The sequence below is a fragment of the Phyllostomus discolor genome, chromosome 4 (assembly GCF_004126475.2).
Source record: "Phyllostomus discolor isolate MPI-MPIP mPhyDis1 chromosome 4, mPhyDis1.pri.v3, whole genome shotgun sequence".
NCBI lineage: Eukaryota > Metazoa > Chordata > Mammalia > Chiroptera > Phyllostomidae > Phyllostomus > Phyllostomus discolor.
The window spans coordinates 199,007,037-199,027,405 of NC_040906.2; the positions used below are offsets into that span (position 1 = coordinate 199,007,037).

General features: G+C 43.5%; 1 protein-coding gene across 2 annotated transcripts in view; it reads left to right on the forward strand.

The window, feature by feature from the left end:
* The window catches only part of CCDC170 (coiled-coil domain containing 170), an 86,348-nt gene that overhangs the window by 22,080 nt on the left and 43,899 nt on the right, over window positions 1-20,369 (forward strand). For both annotated transcript variants that reach the window (XM_028510850.2, XM_036024902.1), the window contains exons 2-4: window positions 11,863-11,991; window positions 13,302-13,558; window positions 18,079-18,223. In XM_028510850.2, coding sequence (XP_028366651.2) covers window positions 11,866-11,991; window positions 13,302-13,558; window positions 18,079-18,223 — 528 coding nt within the window. In that variant the 5' untranslated portion in view covers window positions 11,863-11,865. The remainder of the gene's footprint in view (window positions 1-11,862; window positions 11,992-13,301; window positions 13,559-18,078; window positions 18,224-20,369) is intronic.

A 20,369-nucleotide genomic window follows, 5' to 3' on the forward strand; every position in this document is an offset into this window, starting at 1 on the left:
TTAGTTGTCTTTTGCTTAATTAATTAAGAAATTAATTTTAATATTAAAATTAGTCACTTCAGAGATCATGAATTTTGGTGGGCATCCTTCAGACCATTAAAAATACTTTTTATGTTCATACTTAGGCCTATAGGAAATATATTATTTGTTTAACAATTATTTTAAGAATAAAAATGGTATTGTACCGTAAAGAGAGACTTAAAAGCAGCAAGAGAAAAGAACTTAGTCACCAAATGGTTGTCAGATGGGAGTGGGGAGGAGCTTAAGAAGTACAAATAGGTAGTTACAGAATAGCCAGGAAATGGAGCAGCCAAAGAACTTATAGGCATGCATGACCCATGGACATAAATGATGGTGGGGGGACTGCCTGAGGGAGTGGAGGGTGCTGGGTGGAGGGGGGCAAAGGCCCCCCTGTCAAAATCAGGACAACTGTAATAGCGTAATCAGTAACATGTAATTAAAAAATAATTTACTTTATTTTAAAAATAGTATGTTTATGAGATCGACCCATGTTGCTCCAAATCATTCAGTTCTTTTACCTGCTTTCCAGAGTCCCCTCTTATGGGTGGGACTATGTGGGTACACCGTATCTGACCAGCCTACGGACGCTAGAAACCATGGACATTGGTGTGGAATTAGGAGTGGAATTGCGGGTTACACAGTACATGCCCAAGTGTCCGGCAGTGACAGGGATATCGTTCCTATCCATTCATTAAACATACGTAAAACTTATTTTTTTAAAATTATACAGCACATAAAAATACAATAAAGATTAAATGAAATTAGAAATTTAAAAAAAGTTTACAGCACAGAAAAGCAATCACTGCTTTCAGACTCCGTGCCGGTTGTTTGATACTTGGTAATAGAATTTCCTTGTTTGGCCTACACTGCCTCATTTTTATTTTCATAAGAACAGCCTCTACTCATAGGGGTGCTGTGAAGGGTGGACGGGAATAGTTCCCAGTCCAGTAAATATTCGTTGTGATATGTATCTGCATTAGTTCTTGAAAACTCCCAAAAGGTGTGGCATCTAAGTTCTTCAAACTGCAGCCCCTTTCCACCCAGTGAAAAGAAGACTTAATTTTTTTCTAGTAGAGCAATTGTATTAAGAATATTTTGGAGTGCTATTTTTTTTCCCAATAGAGATATTGAATCAGAAGGGTTTTTGAGTAAGAGTGATACCAAAGGCAAAAGAGATGGGAAAATAATGTAAAAATAATAGACCGGCTTTTCCACAAAACTTGATTTTATGCAGAAATGTCTTCTTCCCCACCACGGCTAAGATATAGACTGTTAGATGTATCCCCTGGACCCACACCCGTCACCCTGTTCCCTGCAGGCACAGGGGAGCCCCGAAACCAAGTGCAGGTGTAAGAAAAAAAGCAGAGAGCCCGGGAGGTCCTCCAGAGTAGGGAGAAGGACTGGCGACGGGTCAAAACTGGGCTGGAGCAAGGGTGCGGTTGGAGAAACACAGTTTTCAAGACTGGATTTGTTTACTGCAACTTAGGCAAGAAACTTTGCTTGGTAGTAGACATTGGAGACTAGGGATGAGGGTCTTGGAAGGGATTGCTTACTGGGGCAGCCAGGAACCCTGAAGAGGGAGGGAAAGAGAGGGAGAGGGAGAAGGAAAGAGGAGGAAGAGGAGGAGGGGGAGAAGGAAGAGACACATTCCACAGTGAAAGAGCCTCAGTCACACAATTGTGCGCTGCAGTGTGGAAAAAGGCTGGAACAAAGGGAGAGCGTGTGCAGGACAGGAAGATAGGAATGGACGTAGGAGGTTTTGTGTGTCAGGGGTAGGCAGTCATTTCTTCTCATTTTTATGTCTCGGGGATAATATGACAACTAAATACCATACTAGCAAGGCTGGCCCCAAGACATTGTTCCTGGGTCAGATAATTGGGCGCATTGTGTGGGACATTATGAGCACGCTCATATCTTCTTTATGCCGTTGAGCTTTGGAACCGTCCTTTATTCTGAAAAGGCCGTGAGCCACCCTGCGAGGCAATTTCAATCATTATCATAATAATATCAGTAACAGAATCAAATCATGTGCAGCCAGCTTTCTAAAATTAACATGAAATTGCTTCATGGGTTAGCTGAAAGGTACCTAATAATAACTTAGATTATCCTCACGTAAGGACAAATGGATGATTTTTTTTTATCTTGTCATTTTTGATAGGGTAAAATTAGTGTTTTTTAAAAAGTGAGGATTGTTTAATACTTACAGAAGAAGTTGGAGGATTTTCAAAAAATTTTACAAACTCCAGGAGAGCTTAATTGAGAAAGCGGAACCGCTGATATGGCCGCCCTCACACACCACACACCTTTGTGTCTTCTGTGCTACCCGAGTTGTTTCTTTGTCCTCACCTGCTTCCTAAAGACACTGCATAATCAGAGTTTATCATGTTTGTCTACTCTTGTTCTTGCTGCTTTTTATAATTCAAAGGGATAATGTTCATCCTGATTCTGAAAGTAATACATGGCCATTGTAAAGAATTTAGAAAATATAGAAACACCTAATAAGAAAACAAAATCTACGCCTATAATTAAAAGATAGCCACAGTTAACATTTTCTTTCCAGTATTTGTCTTATCTTTAAATGATATTTAATTATACAAATAATGCATACATATATACTTCTTGAAAAAAGCAAACCATTGTCCCTCCCTCCACACCCCAGTTCCAATTCTACTGTCAGACCCAGCGGTAAGTACTGTTATTAAAGTGGTGTGTGCCCTGGCTGGTGTGGCTCAGTGGATTGAGTACCGGCCTGTGAAACAAAGTGTTGCTGGTTCAATTCCCAGTCAGGGCACATGCCTGGGTTGTGGGCTGGGTCCCCAGTAAGGGGTGCATGAGAGGCAACCACACATTGGTGTTTTTCTTCCTTTCTTTCTCCCTCCCTTCCCCTCTGTCTAAAAAGAAATAAATAAAATCTTTAAAAAAATGTGTGTTCTTTCATCTTTTACTTTTATCCCCTCTAAAAATATTTGTATAAAAGGCATAGTACTTTTCCTTTTGTGTGTTTTATGAAAAAGAGTGTCAGACTGTATCTATACTTTCTATCTATATCTATACTTTCTTATCTTGGAGATGTTACTGTGTCCAAACATACAGATCTGTCTCATAATATGAAAATGCCTCTGGGCCTGGCTGGTGTAGCTCAGTGGATTGAGCGCAGGCTGTGAACCAAAGCATCGCAGGTTCATTTCCCAGTCAGGGCACATGCCTAGGTTGCAGGCCACGGCCCCCAGCAACCGCACATTGATGTTTTTCTCTCTCTCTCTCTATCTCCCTCCCTTCCCTCTCTAAAAATAAATAAATAAAATCTTTAAAAATATATTAAAAAAAGAGAAAATGTCTCTGTTTAGTAATTTCCCTGTCACAGGAATTTATATTGTTTCAACCCTTCTCCCTTTTATGCCATTGGAATTAATAATATGATGAATACCCTTATCCATGTCTTCATGCACATGTGTGAATATTCTTCAAAGGGAGTTAACTGGGGAGTAGATTGGTCAGTCAGTATTAACATTAAAAATGTTAATAGCTATAGCTGAATTGGTAGGGCGTCCAAAGGGTATAACCATTTTATATGCCTGGCAGCTACATAGGAAAACAACTTTTTCTTTATACTTTGCTAACACCTAATCTTATAAAGCCTTTCATTTTTTCCCCAAATGGATGTATCACCAAAAATGGTGTGTCTTTGTTTTAATTCATATTCTCCTGATTATTGTGGAGACTGAACATCTTTTCATGTGCTGTTGGCCATTTCTATTTCTTTCTTTATTTTTTAAATATTTTATTTATTTATTTTTAGAGAGGGAAGGGAGTGGGAGAGAGAGAGAAACATCAATGTGCAGTTGCTGGGGGCCATGGCCTGCAACCCAGGCATGTACCCTGACTGGGAATCGAACCTGCGGCACTTTGGTTTGCAGCCCGAGCTCAATCCACTGAGCTACGCCAGGCAGGGCTCATTCCTATTTATTTTAATGGGAATTCCATCTGTCCATCCATCCATCCATCCGTCCATCCATTTTTATTGGGTTGTTTGTGATTTTTCTTACCAATTGTAGGTATTTAAAAACATTCTAGGTTCTAATCTCTGTCTGATACAGTGTTCACTTTTAAAATCTATTGCATACTGCCAAATCCCTTTCTGGAGATTTTGTGCCATTTTCTGTTTCCATGAGCAGTGTGCTGGCATTTCTCTCTTTCTCATGCAACTCTCTCTTCATATATTGCACTCGACTATTAAGTATATTTCAAATGTTGCTAAGTTTTAAGATCAGATATTATAATTTGTATGTAATTGATGACCAGTGAGGTGGGATACTTTTCCCCTTATTAGCCATTGGTAGTACTTCCGATAATTATTAGTTTTTTCTCCATGATTTTTCTTTTAAGACATTGGTTTCTTATTGGTTTGAGTAGATTCTTTGTGTATTAAAGTTTTTTTTTTTTTTTTTTTTTTTTTTTTTTTTTTAGGGAGGGAAGGGAGGGGGCAGAGAGAGAGAGAGAGAAAGAGAGAGAGAAACATCAATGTGCGGTTGCTGGGGGTTATGGCCTGCAACCCAGGAATGTACCCTGGCTGGGAATCGAACCTGGGACACTTTGGTTCCCAGCCCGCGCTCAATCCACTGAGCTACACCAGCCAGGGCTATGTGTATTAAAGTCTTGATTATATTACTTTTGAAATATTTTTCCAGTTGGCTGTTTCACTTTAAATTCTTTTCACACATTTTTAATGCATAGAAGTTTTAAATATTGTTGTCATCTGTGATTTTTTGATGTTCTTCTATTGCTTCTGTGCTTAGACAATCCTGTCATCACAAGATAAATATGAATTTCGAGTACTTTTTATGACTGCATTTTTAATATTCCATATTTTAAATCTATCTTAAATTTACTCTGGCTTGTAATGGGTAATGCAACTCCAACCTTTCTTCCCTTTTCCTTCAGTGATCGGCTGCACTGTGTACGGACCGATAGCTTCTTCCCCTGCTCTTTCTGGCGCGTCTTTTTCCACGCACTAGTTCCTCTGAGGACTGGACACTGTGGACTGTTCGGGGGCCACACTGATCTTCCCGTTAACTTCCTGCTGAGTAGCACATTCTTTTAGTTACATATTTTTCAAAATGGGAATATTTTTAAAGGACATTTTAAAAAAATGCCTCTGGGCCACCAAAGAGCCATCTAGTTAAAAAGAAAAATCAAGACACTTGTAGTTTAAAAATAGTAACATACAGTTAGCACTTCTCCTTTCTATCCCTGGAAACTAGCCACAAGCAACAAAGAAAATGAGAAATAAACTTCATTTTTAAAAGGATTTTATCTATTTATTTTTTTAGAGAGGGAATGGAGGGGGAGAGAGAGAGAGAGAGAGAGAGAGAGAGAGAGAGAGAGAGATCAATGTGCGGTTGTTGGGGGCCGTGGCCTGCGACCCATCATGTGCCCTGACTGGGAATCGAACCTGCGACACTGGTTCGCAGCCCGAGTTCAGTCCACTGAGCTACGCCAGCCAGGGCACAAACTTCATTTTTTGACGTGACCGAAAGATGGCTGCCACCCCAAATCACAGAGCAGAAGGTCTTCCCGGAGCCGTGCAGGCTGAGTGCGGCAGGAGGCTCCGCCGCCACAGAGTAGAAGGAACTGGGAAGGCTCGCTTCCCAAAGACAGAGGCTGACTCAGAGAAGTCCAACGGAAATTACATGTTTGCGAGAGAAGACGGAGGTGTGTGGGCTGGCAGAGGGAGCTTCTCTGTACCTCCCTGGGTTCCCAAAAGGCAGGAGAGGGAGGAGGGCGAAGTAAAAAGCACACGGCAAGCCAGATCTGTAGGAAGCTCTGGGGCATGGGCTCGCGGGAGGTCTGCCTTGTGCCCAAGCCTCCAGTTGCTCCGCTCCATGGGCTGGAACGACGCAGAGGTCAGGTAAAGTTGTGCACAGAGTGCCGTGTCTCAGGGAAACTCCTGCTTGGCTGGAACAGGAATGACTCTACTCTGTCACGCCTACGTGCACACACACCTCTTCCACAACCAGTGTAGCAGACACCCACCCCCTACTCAGCAATCTAAGAGGAAACAGCACAGGAATTATCTGAGACTACCACAGCAGTAGCAATAACATCCACAAGAAAGGGGTGTGGTGGGGGTAAGGAATAGGGAAAATATGATAGATGAAGAGTATCTATCAGAAACTGTTGCTATGATGCAAGAAAAATTGTGACCAAACATTTCATCATAAATAAACAATTGGACGAAGCCGATACTTATCTGAAGCATGTTCAGAAAGCAGAGAACGAGGACCTCAAAAGGATATGGCAAGGAGGAAAGAGGAGATGAAATGTGGTCTGGCAGAGCTCAGAATAGACAAAAATAGCGAAACTACCACAGAAACAACAGCAAGATTGTCAGGTACACGGGGAGATAGGCAGGCATCGAGAAGGAATGAGAAGAAAAAAATGACATGGCAATAAAGAATTAGAACGGAATAGGCAGAAAAGGACGAACTGGAATACATGTGAAAGAGATTAAGCCATGTCTGTCAGAGTCTTCTGGAAACTACCAGCAGCATGAGAGAGGAAGAAAGGTGAGCAGCAGTGTAAGCATTTTGATTTCTCTCGTCTAATAACTTGGAGCTACAGTTGCAAGAGAAGTATTTAGAATTATAACATAAAGACTTGAAATTAGAAATTGGAAGGGAGGGATAAACTATTAAGGAAGGAAGTAAGGGAGAGGAGATAAACTATTGTAGCAAATTAATAGATATAATCTAAATAGCGGGATGCAAAGCATCTAAAAGGTATTATTTAAAGTTATAGTTATAGCCCTGGCTGGTGTGGCCAGTGGATTGAGCACCGGCCTACAAACCAAAGGGTCCCTGGTTTGATTCCCAGTCAGGGCACATGCCTGGGTTGTGGGCCAGGTCCCCACTGGGGGGCACGTAAGAGGCAACCACACATTGGTGTTTCTTTCCCTCTCTTTCTTCCCTTCCCCTCTCTCTAAAAATAAATAAAATCTAAAAAAAATAAGTTATAGTTATAAGCCTGAAACTAGAACAAAAATACAAACCTTCCTAATTACCAGGTGAAACACACAAAATATAGGAAAGCAAACAAACACCATAGTGAAAGATTGTGAAAGAGTGATAAAGAAGCATAACATAAAACAATGCAGCAGAACTAAGAGAAAGATTGTGATATTAACAGCTATAATTGTAGTAAAGTTATCCAATAAGGGGAACAGAATTTTAGAATGGATCACAAGCAAAACCCAACTTTATTTATATATATGAGACTTCTGAAACAAATTGATACAAAAAGGTTGAAAATAAAAAAGATGGAACAAAGGGATATGTAGCCAGATGCAAACAAAAGAAACCAGGGATCATGATCTCAATATGTGAAAAGGTTGAACTTCAAGCAGAAAGGATTAAATGAGACAAATAGCGGCACATTCTGATGCTGTGTGGTACAATTCATAATGAAGTTATGAAAGTTCTGAATCTGTGCCTTGGCTGGTGTGGTTCAGTGGATTTAGTGCCGACCTAAGAACTACGAGGTCCCCGGTTTGATTCCCAGGCAGGACACATGCCTAGGTTGTGGGCCAGGTCCCCAGTAGGGGGTGCATGAGGGGCAACCACACACTGATGTTTCTTTCCCTCTCTTTCTCCATTCCTTCTTCTCTCTCTAAAAACAAACAAACAAACAAACAAACAAACAAAGAAACAAAATAAATAAAACAAAAATCTGCAGAATTTATATTAAAAAGTTCATTCTGAATCTGTGCCAAGTAAAATGGTACCAGCATTCATAAGGCAAGAATACAAGCGCTATATGGAGATAGAGAATTGTAGCAGTAATAGGAGACTTTAACTCACTGCTCAGCTCATGCTAGAGTAAAATGACAGTCAATTCTAGAAGGTGCCTAATTAAAATACTGAATAAGGTGGAACTCATTGATACATACTGAACTCCAAGCCCTGAATACAGAGGATACACCTTCCATTTAAGTGCCCCTGGGACAGTCATAAAATGGAGCATTCATGGAGACCTCAATAAATTCCCTGAAGGAGAGATTACAGAGCAAGCACGATGGTGAAAATACACAATGCCTGGTACAGCAAGGGCACTTTCCAGCCTGAAAGGCTGCGGTTCTGCACGGACAGTGGTCAGCCACCCTGGTGTGTACCGGTGAATACCATCCCTGGATGCAGACAGTATTCCCTGAGCTCCGTGCAGTCGTGTACAAATCCATAGCGAACCCAGGACACGGAGGGCCTTCACCGCAACAGAGCTCTTCACCCAGGTCAGAGAAGAAGTCCAAACCCAATTAAAGTTTATCTGGAAGACAACCATCAAGAACACTCCATAAGGATCTATGATAACAAAAGCTTTCCTGTAAATGAATACACTCCTGTATTCTCTCAGCTTTCATACATCTCTACACAAAGAGATTTTTGATGAGGGATTGGCTCACGCACTAATGGAGGCTGGGAAGTCCCAGGATCCGCAGTTGGCAAGCCGGAGACCCAGGAGAGCTGACTATTTTTAAGTTCCGCCCTGAGTGTGTGTCTGAGTCAGGGAGAAACTGATGCCCCAGCTTCTCATCCTTTTTGTTCCGTCCAGACCTTCGTGGATTGGATGAAGCCCACCCCTGCTGGGAAGGGCAGTCTGTTTTACTCAGTCAACCAACTCCAGCACTCATCTCATCCAGAAACACCCGCACAGACACACCCAGCCTCCGTCACAAGGATCTGGGTAACTCGTGACTCAGTCAGGCATGAGCATGAAATTAACCATCCTAGCTAAGGGGACACATAATTTCCGAACTAATGGGAACAAGATGATTTTAGTTGGAAGACTGAACATGTAAAAGATGTCAATTTCCCTTAAATGTATTTATAAAGTTAACACAATTCCGATAAAAATACCAACAGGATTTTCTTTTGGCCTTTGATAAGTGGGTCCTGACATTCTCGTGGTAAAATGCACAAGAAAGGGTAGCCGGGATGTTCCGAAAGAGAAGCCCTACCACGTCCTGAAATGCACAGATGAACTCTGACTGTCCTCTTCCTCCTTCCCCTCCTCGTCCTTCCTCTGTGTCTGTCCTTCAGCCTCGCTGCCTTCTCTCGGACCCTGGATGGCATAGGCTATCCCCTGCCACAGGGCCCTGCTTGAACTTGTTCCTGTTTGAACAATGTGCCTGGTTCCTGCCTCAGTAACTTTGTTTTTCTTTTTAATTCCTATGTAATCATCACTTCTTTAGAGTAATCTTTCGTTTCTTGAGTGACAGGGGAACTCAAGAGTCAAAGGTCTCAGCTTCAGTCATAGTTGGTAGGCCTAAGTGATCCATGCGTGTGGAAGGCTGTTATTTCAGGAGCTGGAATGCTGGACTCTGGGAGTCAACAGGCAATTTCGCCTTCGTGCCCCCGGGGGTGGGGGTCTGGAGATGGTGTCTGAGCCTTTGTGTTTCAGGGAGGGAAGGTCTGTAATGTGCAGATAAAAAGAGTTGTTGATCCACAGATACAGGAGTATTCTGAAAATAGATTGCAGCAACTCTTATCCAATTCACCTTTTTCCCAAACTCCTTACCTACCCTTTCTTCTCCTTATAAAAAGGTCGGTTTGAGATGAGATGTTTACGAGGATTTTTGAGGGCACAGAACCCACAACCTTTTCAGATTGCCGGCATCTGAATAAAGCACCCATAAAGATTCGATCCTTATCTTTACTTATTGGTCTGGTAGTGACACGCAGCACAAACGCCAACTTCTCTGGTTTCACTTGTATTCATTTCAGTTTGCAATTATGCAGTCATTAATGTGGTTTTCTGTTGAATGATGGTTTTCTTATTAGACTGTAAACTCAGTGCCTGACCCAGAGGAGGCTTTCATTAAATATTTACTGATAAGTCATCTCCAGTCTGTGACATGGACCTAGCTAGAAACAGTCTTCGAAACTCGGTAATCTAGTCTCTGTTCCGATGTCAGAGATAATGACATCGTAATGTCCAGTTTATTTCACCAATGGACGTTTGAAGATGTTCACGCTTCTAGTAGTGTTCTGCATCCGACTGTAACCTCCTGAAAGGAAGGGCTGTATCCAAACTGTCTTCTGTGTCTCTGAATATTATGTCCAGTGGACACAATCTGGTTTCGTAAGAAAGAGGCGCAAAATTATGGTGGGAGTACATCATCACCGAAAAAATGATGTTAGTCATTGGAAGGAATAATCATAGCTATTCAAGAATTTGTTTTCTTTTTAAAAAATATTTTATTTATTTATTTTTAGAGAGGGAAAGGAGGGAGAAAGAGAGAGAGAGAGAGAGAGAGAGAGGGAGAGAGAGAGAGAGAGAGAGAGAAACATCAATGTGTGGTTGCTGGGGGTCATGGCCTGCAACCCATGCGTGTACCCTGACTGGGAATCGAACTTGCGACACTTTGGTTCGCAGCTTGTGCTCAATCCACTGAGCTACACTAGCCAGGGTAAGCACTTATTTTCTTAACGAATTTTTGTAAATTGTATGCCAAACATAACTATAGACCCAAACTCTCATAAGTGACCTAGGTCCTCACACATGGCAGATTTCAGAAAATATTGCTCCTGTGGTCAGGGTGGAGAAGCCCCTTTTGAATGCCAAGTGAGGGTGACCAGGATGTGTGGTTCTCTTCTTAGGTGCAGTTAAAGGTTTTATCCTGGCTCCCCAGGAGTACTTCCCTACCATCTGCTTGGATATGTTACGATTGGCAAACACTGGCTATTTGCTAAGTGCACTGAACGTTTTGTTTGGCGTTTTGTGGACTGAAACACTCTAGCCATGACGACGCTTGCTGAAAAGTTAAGGGCTTTAGAATGACTTTTGCCTTCGTGAGTATTTCCAAACAGTAGTCGTTGGCAGTTGAGTGGCTGGGCAGTCCCTAAGCAGGTTTTACTGGCGTGTCCCTGGAGGCCACTGAGATAATTCCAGGAAACCTTCCTGTAATGGACCCTTTCCCTACTCCTTCAAAAATGAGTGGCTTTCTTATATGCCGTTCTCAAAGACCACAGGCCCTGGGAACTCCATAGAGGTGGGTGTAAATACGTGTTCGAGCTGAAGGAAGAGGTGTTATGGTGTTAAGACACAAACAGAGCCCGAGGTTGGAGGCTGCGACCCACAGGCCAAACCCTGCAAATCTGCTCTGCAGATGTGTTTATTTGGGTCAAACGGTGTTTCTTTTTCAGTTGCCAAGCTGCAGAAACTGGGAATTTTTATTTCAAAGAGTCTGAATATATCACTTGTCTTGAAAAAAAAAATGGGAATCGTTTAGCCAGGCTGGGATCCACATTTCTGCATGGGCGGCCATGGGTAGAGCGGAGGGCTGTCCCCTTCTTGGGGGTGTTGGGGCAAGGACGCTTCAGGCACCAGCACGTCTCTGGTCTCAGGCGCTCACTCGGGCCCTCAGGACCCGGAGAAAGGCTGTGGGGTTGGGAATACGTGGCGTAGCAAGTAGTTACGAAGGAAGCAACCCCCTAGTTCCTCGAGATGTCCCATTGTGTCTCTTCTGACTGCCCCTTGTTGACTAAAGGTTCTGGTCATAGCATTTGAGTGGGGGGTGGAGGGGAAGAAAACCTCAACACTGGCAAAGGCCAGCTCTTAAATGCCGTCCTGGGGGAGTCCATCGTTGATTCTGGGCTGCATCCTGCCTCCCTTAGCGTTTTGAGAATGAGAATGAAGTGATCTGAACAGAAACACTTCTCTGGGGGGTGTTTTCAACACGTCCGGGCTACAAAGAACACGTCTGTATTTAATCTGGCTCTGCCCAGCTGCACAGAGAAGATTGTTTTCACTCTTCTTTGTATTTTGTCTTTTGGGGAACCCTATCAGGAAATGTATGATCATCTCTTGGAAGCCCCGGTCACTCGGGAGCAATTAAACCACTATCGGAATGTGGCAGAAAACGCCCGCGGTGAACTTGCAGCAACTCTGGTCAAGTTTGAATGCGCTCAGTCTGAGGTAAGGCTGTGTATCTTCATAACTCAGAAGGGAAACATTTTAGCTTCTTGTAAAGTAGAACCCAGAAGCGGTTACAAACAGAACACGGATTTAGACCTCTGCACAGTTTATACTTACTTTCTTACTGTGTGCCTTCCTCCTGGTGGTGGAGAATTCCTGAAAGTGTGTGCACTTGCCACGCTGCACAGAGAGGCGATGTGGGCTGGATTCTAGATTTCAGAGAAGTTCCACAGCCTTGAGAGACCTGGGGGCACCTGAGTACGTTGGGTCCAAGCTGCCTGGGCTTTGGAGGACTTTGAGCATCTCTCGGAATATGTTCCTTTACCGTGGATTGCTTACAGTTTGGGGCTCATAGGATGGAATTGTTGTGGTAGTTCCGATTGGCTGGGGGAAATTCTAGGAAGATGCCTGGAATCCATCTGCCCCCTGGGCTGGAGTCTATTGTGGAAGTTCTGACGGAGTCTCTTCAGACCCATTCTGCTCTCAGCCCGGCGACCTGTGGGGTCTAGGCTTATCTGTGGGTAATTGTCGGTTTCTAGGGCTTCCGGGACCTCACTGAAAGAAAGACGAGTTGATAGTGTGTGGGAGACAGACAGATAGAATAAATGTATGATGCATGCTCACAGTTCCAAAGAAGTACATGTGTTCACTAAGGTTTCTTACAGGGTGGACTTGATCTCTTAATAGGGCACATACATCATTCAGCAATTTTGATGCTGCAGAATTCATAAAAGTTAAAATGTTTCCTTTGTATTCATCCTATAATGACTTTCCTTTTCTCCCATATTTTCCAGAGCAATCTGAGTATTATTTTTCTTTATCACCCACAATGAAGGTTCAGAAGACATGAGGGAGAAACATAGTGATAGATTGAATAGCCTATATTTACTTAGGAAACAGTTGTGGCCATGAAATTACAAATAGTTTGTAGGTTCTTTGTTTCATTTCAGCAGCGATAGCAGCAATATACGGATTTAGAAAATGGGTTGCTGTTGCGAAACATTTTATTGCCTTTTGCAAAATACAACACCACAAATGTCTCTTGAGTGAGACTAAATTACCACAAGACATTGCTCAATTGGTTTTGGGGAAAAAAAATCAGAACAAAACAGAACACGAAGTCCATTATTTGGGGCATAATTTCCCATCTGGTAATACAGCTACAAGTATGAAGGGAAAAAAAAAAGTGCATTATTAAGTCATGAATTAAAGAGTGAAATTTGAAATTACGTTTTGGGGTTCCTTGAAGGTACTTCAAACTTATGCCGCTGAAATCTTTTTTTGTCTTTTTTATTTCTTTTCCATGTTAGCTTCAAGAACTCCAATCCGAAATGCTTTCTAAAGAAGTTTCCTGTCAAGGACTGAAAGCTGAAATGGAGAAGTGCAAAGAGAACAATGCCAGAAAGGCTTCTCTCCTCGCCTCTTTGAGAGACAGAGTTCAGGAGCTGGAGGAAGAATTAGCCGTGCTCTCCGCGTCTAAAGTCAGGACAGAGACCACAGCCCACGCCGCCGTCAAGGAGAACCAGGAGTTAAAGAAGAAGGTTGTAGAACTAGATGAGAAATTACAGTAAGGGTGTTTCAGTATATTTCTTAGTTGAGTCCTTGTTAAAATACCAGCAACTGGTAGCAGGATGCGCCTTTAGAGGTTCTGGAATTTTCATTGACACTTGATTTGAAAAAAAAAAATTATTGACCTCAGATATGTGTGGAGTCTTGAAATTTTTTCCCAAGTTCATTTCTAAATGGCAGCAAGAGTCTTGGAAAACATGGCAACATCCTAAGCATTTTCTGTGCTATTGATTGCGGCTGCAAATTCTAGTATATACAATTCGGAAGATTTCCTCTAAGCAGAGGTTTGATCAGAGGTGGAGGTGGGAGAGTCCACAGAAGGAGGCATTGATTCAGAAGTTATGTATAAAAGTACCCCAGAAGCCTAGAGCACCCCAAACACTCCTCAATGGGTTTCATTGCCAGTTTATGTAGAGCGCTCACGGATCTAGGTTTTCCACACTTGGCTCTGGCAAAATGGGATTACAGAGACAAAATTTTGCTGAGTATAATGCATACTTTCTTGCCCAAATTTTTGAGGGAAAAATAAGGGTGCGCATTATACATAGCAGAATATGGTGGTGGTTCTTAAAATATACTTTTGAAATTCTAGATGTAATAACTTTATTAATAAAATACTTGGTATGAATTCGGCTTATTCCATCTTGGAAAAGAATCCAACACTTCCAGTTCCTGTCCTATTTCTCCTTGCCTTTACAGCAAAACTCCTTAAAAGGTTTGTACATATTCACCTGTCCAACTTCTCTCCTCCTCTCTTGAATTTGCTCCTCTGAATCTGCTCACTTAGCTGACCAGTGACCACACGTTGCAGATGAAATGATTTTGTCTTTGTTTCACTGGACCTGCCCGTGCATCAGTCACAGCTGGTTTCTCCCCGAAGCTCTGTCCTTCGGCTTCTAGGGCCTGCACAGGCCTGCCCCCTCCCTTCCCTTTCCAGCTGCGTAGTCACGGTCTGTTTTGCTTTTTCCCTCTTATCTCCTTGACTTCCAAACATTGGAGTGCCCCGGGGCTCAGCCAAGAATCTCTTTTGTTTCTATGTCCACCCTCTTGGTGATCTCATCTAGTCTCATGACTTGAAGAATGATCTAAATGCTAGTGACTCCCACATTTCTCCGTCTAGCCTAGATCTCTTCCCAGAATTCATGACCCACATATTTTTTAAAATGTATTTTATTGCTACTATTACAGTTGTCCCATTTTCCCTCTTTTATTCCCTTCCACCTTGTTCCCTGCCCTGCCCCCCACCTCCACGCCACATCCCTCCCCCACTCTACTTCATGTCCATGGGCATACATATAAGCTCTTTGGCTTCTACATTTCCTATACTATTCTTAACTTCCCCCTGTCTGTTTTCTACCTACCATTTATGCTTCTTATTCCCTATACCTTTTTCCCCTTTCCCCACCCCTCACTCCCCTCCCCTTCTGATAACCCTCCATGTGATCTCCATTTCTGTTATTCTGTTCTTGTTCTAGTTGTTTGCTTAGCTCATTTTTTTTTTTTTTTTTTAAGACTCGGTTGTTGATAGTTGTGAGTCTTTTGTCATTTTACTGTTCATATTCTTGATTATCTTTTTCTTAGATAAGTCCCTTTAACATTTCATATAATAAGGGCTGGGTGATGATGAACTCCTTTAACTTAACCTTATCTGGGAAACACTTTATCTGCCCTTCCATTCTAAATATAGCTTTGCTGGGTAGAGTAATCTTGGATGTAGGTCCTTGCCTTTCCTGACTTCCAATACTTCTTTCCAGCCCCTTCTTGCCTGCAAGATTTCTTTTGAGAAATCAGCTTACAGTCCTATGGGAACTCCTTTGTAGGTAACTGTCTCCTTTTCTCTAGCTGATTTTAAGAAATGAGCTGATAGTCTAATAGGAACTCCTTTATAGGTAGCTGTCTCCTTTTTGCTTGCTGCTTTTAAGATTCTTTCCTTATCTTTAATCTTCACTAATGTGATTATGATGTGCCATGGTATGTGCTTCCTTGAAGACCCACATATTTTACTACCTACTGGACGTCTCCACGTGGGTGTGCAATAGGCATCTCAAACTTCATGTGTCCAACACTGAGCTCCTGGTGTTTCCACAAAATCCTCCTGCACATTTTCTCATCTCATTTAATGATAACTTTTTCATTCTGCTAGTGGATCGAGTCAGAAATCTTGGATCATCATTGTTTGTCTCTCTCTTTCACACTCCATGTCTGATCCTTCAGGAAATCCTATCATCTACCTCTGCCTTCAAAACGTCTAACTTTTGACAACATCCCATGGACACCCTCCTTCCCGTTAACCTGACCCGAGCAACTACCACCTTTCACCTGGATGGTTACACCAGCCTCCCAGGTGGTTTTCTGGCCTCTGCCTGTGCTCGGTGGAGCCGGAGCGATCCTGTTAAGACACAGATTACATTCTCTCAGTCCTCTGCTCAGAGCCCCCAACGACTCCTGTTCTCTCTCAGGGTAAGGACAGTGTTTTCTAAGATCCCACAGGCTCATCCTGACCTCACGTTGCTTCCATTCTCTCCCTTATTCTTCCCAGTCCGGCTCTCAGGCTTCTTCTCTGGCCCTGGAGCACACCGGGTGTGGTCCTGCCCCAGGACACTTGCACTTGCCGATCCCTCTTCCTAGACAGCTCTTCCCTCCAGGGATTGCGTAGCTGCCTCTGTGCTGCCTTTGGGCCTTCACTCCAAAGTCGCCTCCTTGGTGAGGGCTTTGCCAGTGACCAGGTCTAAAATGTTACCCCACTCCCCCCCAGATATATCTTACTGCTGCTTAATGGTTTTTTCTCCAGCCCTTTCACAAGGTACTATACATTCTATCCACATTAATATTTTGGTTATTGTTTGTCTTCCCAACTAGACCAGAAGCTCCATGATGGCAAGGATATTTGTTTGTTTTGTTGACTACTGTGTCTTTAGCACCTTTAGTAGATCTTGATGCATAGTAAGTGCCCAATAATTATTTATTAAATAAATGAGTAATACAAATGATGTATGCTCATTATAACAGTTTTTAAAATATAGAAAGATTCCAAAGAGAAAGTTGAAATCAAAATCTTACGATTCCCAAAAAGCTGTAGTTAACATTTGTTGAACAGATTTTCAGACAGATGTACATAAATGGCATCACGTAATGATCAATTTTTATTGGATAATATTGTCGCTCTTTTAGAAAGTCATTCCTTATATCATGTTTTATGGCCATGGGATTCCATTGCCCGAAATGTCATAATTTACTTAACCAGTTTTCTCTGCCATTTCCTGTGGCTGTTTAGATTAGTTCCTCTCAAAAAATTATTCATATTTTCACCTGTTCGTGATTATGTCCTTAGGATAGACTCCTGGAACTCTACTGGCTGAAAGTGAAGTGCAAATAGAAGTGGAAGAGTTAGAAACCCTTGGACTAGAGAAATAAGATGGGAATCTCAGGGTTAGTGTATAGACTCTTCCATAGAAATCAACAAGAGCCATAGCTTTAAGTGTACCTTTCATGAGTCAGCGAGACTGAATAAATATTACCTTTCCCATGCTGAAAACAAGAACCTAGAGATATATTGATGTTGGTCTTTTGTTGTTACACATTTTTCTAAGTAGAAATACGATATGCCTTTGAGTCTATGCAATTACGTGCTTTGTTAATCTTTGAATAGCAAGCAAGAATATGCAGTAAACACTCAACATGGCAAAAAGGTAAAGCGATAATCATGTGTATTATCTCGAGTACTGAAAATGATACCCAATTACTGAAATGATTCTAATTTGCCTTTAAAATATGCCTATTTTTTGATGATCTCTTAGTGTCCAGCAATGAAAGCATGAGAGACAGGCCGTGCTAGCTCAGCAAACTGACCAGAGATTCGAAGTCCAGTAAATATTTGCAGCAGAGTGTAAATGGACCGATTTTCCTTGACTGGTCCCTTCCTCTCTGCGTTAAAGACTCCGGTGTGTGAGAACTAATAGTGACCTTTGCTGGTGATGAAGGACCTCTCTCTTCCGGAGAGCGGGAACACCGCTTGTTTTGGATGCATTTTTTTATTACGGTTATCCTTGGCCATGAACTAGAGAATGCCCGAAATAGCCCTTGTAGATCATTGAACATATAATAAGCGTGGTCTCCTAGCACCAATGTAGCAGCGCTCATGCTTCAAGCTCTCTTGCTTCCCCGAGAGGCCTGGAAAGAGACCCGTGGGGTGCGGAGCCGTGTGTGAACTAGAGGCCTCTCTGCCCCTTGCGCACATCCCGGAAGGCTGGGGACAGCAGACAGACTCTGTCTCCCTCGCTGTTACAGGATCTAAGATGCCATGAACATTTCCCTACATTTCTGCAAAGTGCCCATGCCTAGAATTGCTTCCACTCTTCTCCTTTCTTTACAGGATTTGCATGACAATAATGAGCTCTGTGTTTGGGGGACCACGTTGCGTTCCCAGCCGTGGTTTCCCACAGACAGCTTACAGCTCTGGACTTTGTTTGATGACTGTTGTGGTGCTAAAACTTGACGTGTTTGTTATTTGCCCGATAGAAAGTGTTTCAAAGAAAATGAGGAGAACAAGAATCAAGTCTCAAAGAGCTGCAGAGAACATGAGGAATTTCTAGCTCAACTTCGTGACTGCCTAGGTCCAGACAAGAAGAGTCAAGAGATGTCAGCTGGAGATTTAATTGCCAAGGTGACTGCGTGCATAGTAAACAGACTGTAATTGAGGGGCCTTTTGACATGCGCTGTGAAAAGGAGAGCTGTGGTGGCTGAGTCTGGGGGTGGCGAGGGAACAGGGCGTGGCCCAAATGTAGCACGAAGGGGACAAAGAGTGTCACCTCTCTGAGCCTCAATGCTGAGATCCCTTCCAGCATTATTCGGGATTAATTATTCTCCTGAAAGGGTTAATGGTTTTTGCCTAAAATATATTTAGTTTGTCAAATACAATTAATTATTTACTTTAATGGTATACTGTAGGAAGAATTTTTTTGTTTTGTTTTGAGTGAAGACAGAAACACACACGTACAATCAAAATCAAAAACAGTTGTGTGTCATTTTTGGAATACTTGTTGAGTATAAGTTTAAGATTGGTTCTAAAGCACTTTGTGATATTACATTAAAGCCCCAGAATAAAAATCCTGCTTTGGTGGTGAGTTGCCATCAAGGTGGAAGTTAATTGTATGGACTGTGGTGATACAATTCGCAGGGTCTGTGGTGAGCCACTAGGGCCCCCGGGGGTATCCGACCCCTCCCCATATCTTTGCTCCTTTTGGTCTAACCCTTTCCTTGCTTCCTGACAGATTCCCATGCAGCCATTCCTTTTTTAAAGAAAAGATTTTATTTATTGATTTATTTTTAGAGAGAGGGAAAGGGAGGGAGAGAGAGAGAGAGAGAAACATTGATGAGCTAGAGAAACATGGATCAGTTGCCTCTCACATGTGCCCCAACTGGGGACAGAACCCACAACCCAGGCATGTGCCCCGACTGGGAATTGAACTGACGACCTTTTTCTTTGCGGGACGATGTGCAACCAACTGAGCCACGCTGGTCAGGGCGTGCAGCCATTCTTAAAGGCCCCCTCTCAGTTGTGTATTAATCCGCGTCCCATGAGTCTCTGAAAGCGGGAAGTGTCCCACTTCACTCACGGGTGGCTGAGGCCAAGAGTCAGCCTGGTACCCTGGAGGGCAGGATGCATCTCCCCCTCCTCCCTGCTGCTAACCTGTGCCCAGCCACCTGGCTGTAAAAGTGCACCTGGGACTGTGTAGTCCGGGGAATCTTTAAAGCCAAGTGGTGGGAAAAAGACAAGAGAATCACAACACCCCTTCCCACATCAGAGATGCCCTCCAGGTACTAATCATGCCTGCCCGTTGTCTCTCTTTCTAACGCTTTGACAGTGGGGCCTGGCTGACCTGGGGGAGACCGCCACCCCCAGCACTAGCCAATTCCTAGTACAGGACTCACTGGGGAGCACAGGCCAACCCCCCCCCCCCCCCCCCCCCCGCCCCACCTGCCAAGCTACTTCTTGTCACATCCCCATGCCAGAGGTGCCAGACAGCCCAGGACGGCCCCTGCGCTCCAGGGCCCGCAAAATCCTTCAGACCTGCCCATCCCGAGCCTGCTTCTCCTTCCGCATCCAGGTTTTCCCCTGGCCCCCTCTGTCTCCTGTCTGCCCCTGAAGCTTCCCCACATGCCCCTCAGGTGAGCCTGTTGTACCCTCCCCTGGGGAACTGATCTGTTGGCCTCGCCCTACCTGAATCACAAGGTAACCTATAATTTAAAACACACACCCAGGACCCTAGAGCCTCAGCATCCCAGTCACCTGAGCAGGTGCCTATTTTTTTTTTTTAAATCACTACCCAAAGCAAGAAGGCTGCTGCCTTCATCAGTACTCATGAGGTGTTCCCTTGGGAAGCGGAGCGAAACCACCCCTTCAGTTTCAAAGCCATTCCCTCACTGTTCCAGCCTTCGTAACCACGGGTGCGCACCCGGTCCCCGGAACCATGGTGGAGAAGGAGGCGTTTCTAAGAACTCAGTTGACAGCCATTCATTTCCCAAATGTGATCCGCCTGCCCTATGCCAGACACTGCTCTGGGGGCTGGGGGTACTACAGCAGCGAGGGTGACAAGGCTAAGTCTGCACCTTCCTAGAGCTTTCATGACTGTGGTGTAAAGATGGCAAGGAAATACACAGCCGATATCATCCCACGTAGGAAAAGGTGCAGCGGAGGGAAACGAGTCAGGATGGGGACTAGTGGGTGAAGCAGGGGAGAGGCGTGGGATGCTCATTTAGGAAGACTGGCTCAGGAGTGCGTGCCCCTCTGGGGGGGTGACTTTTGAAGG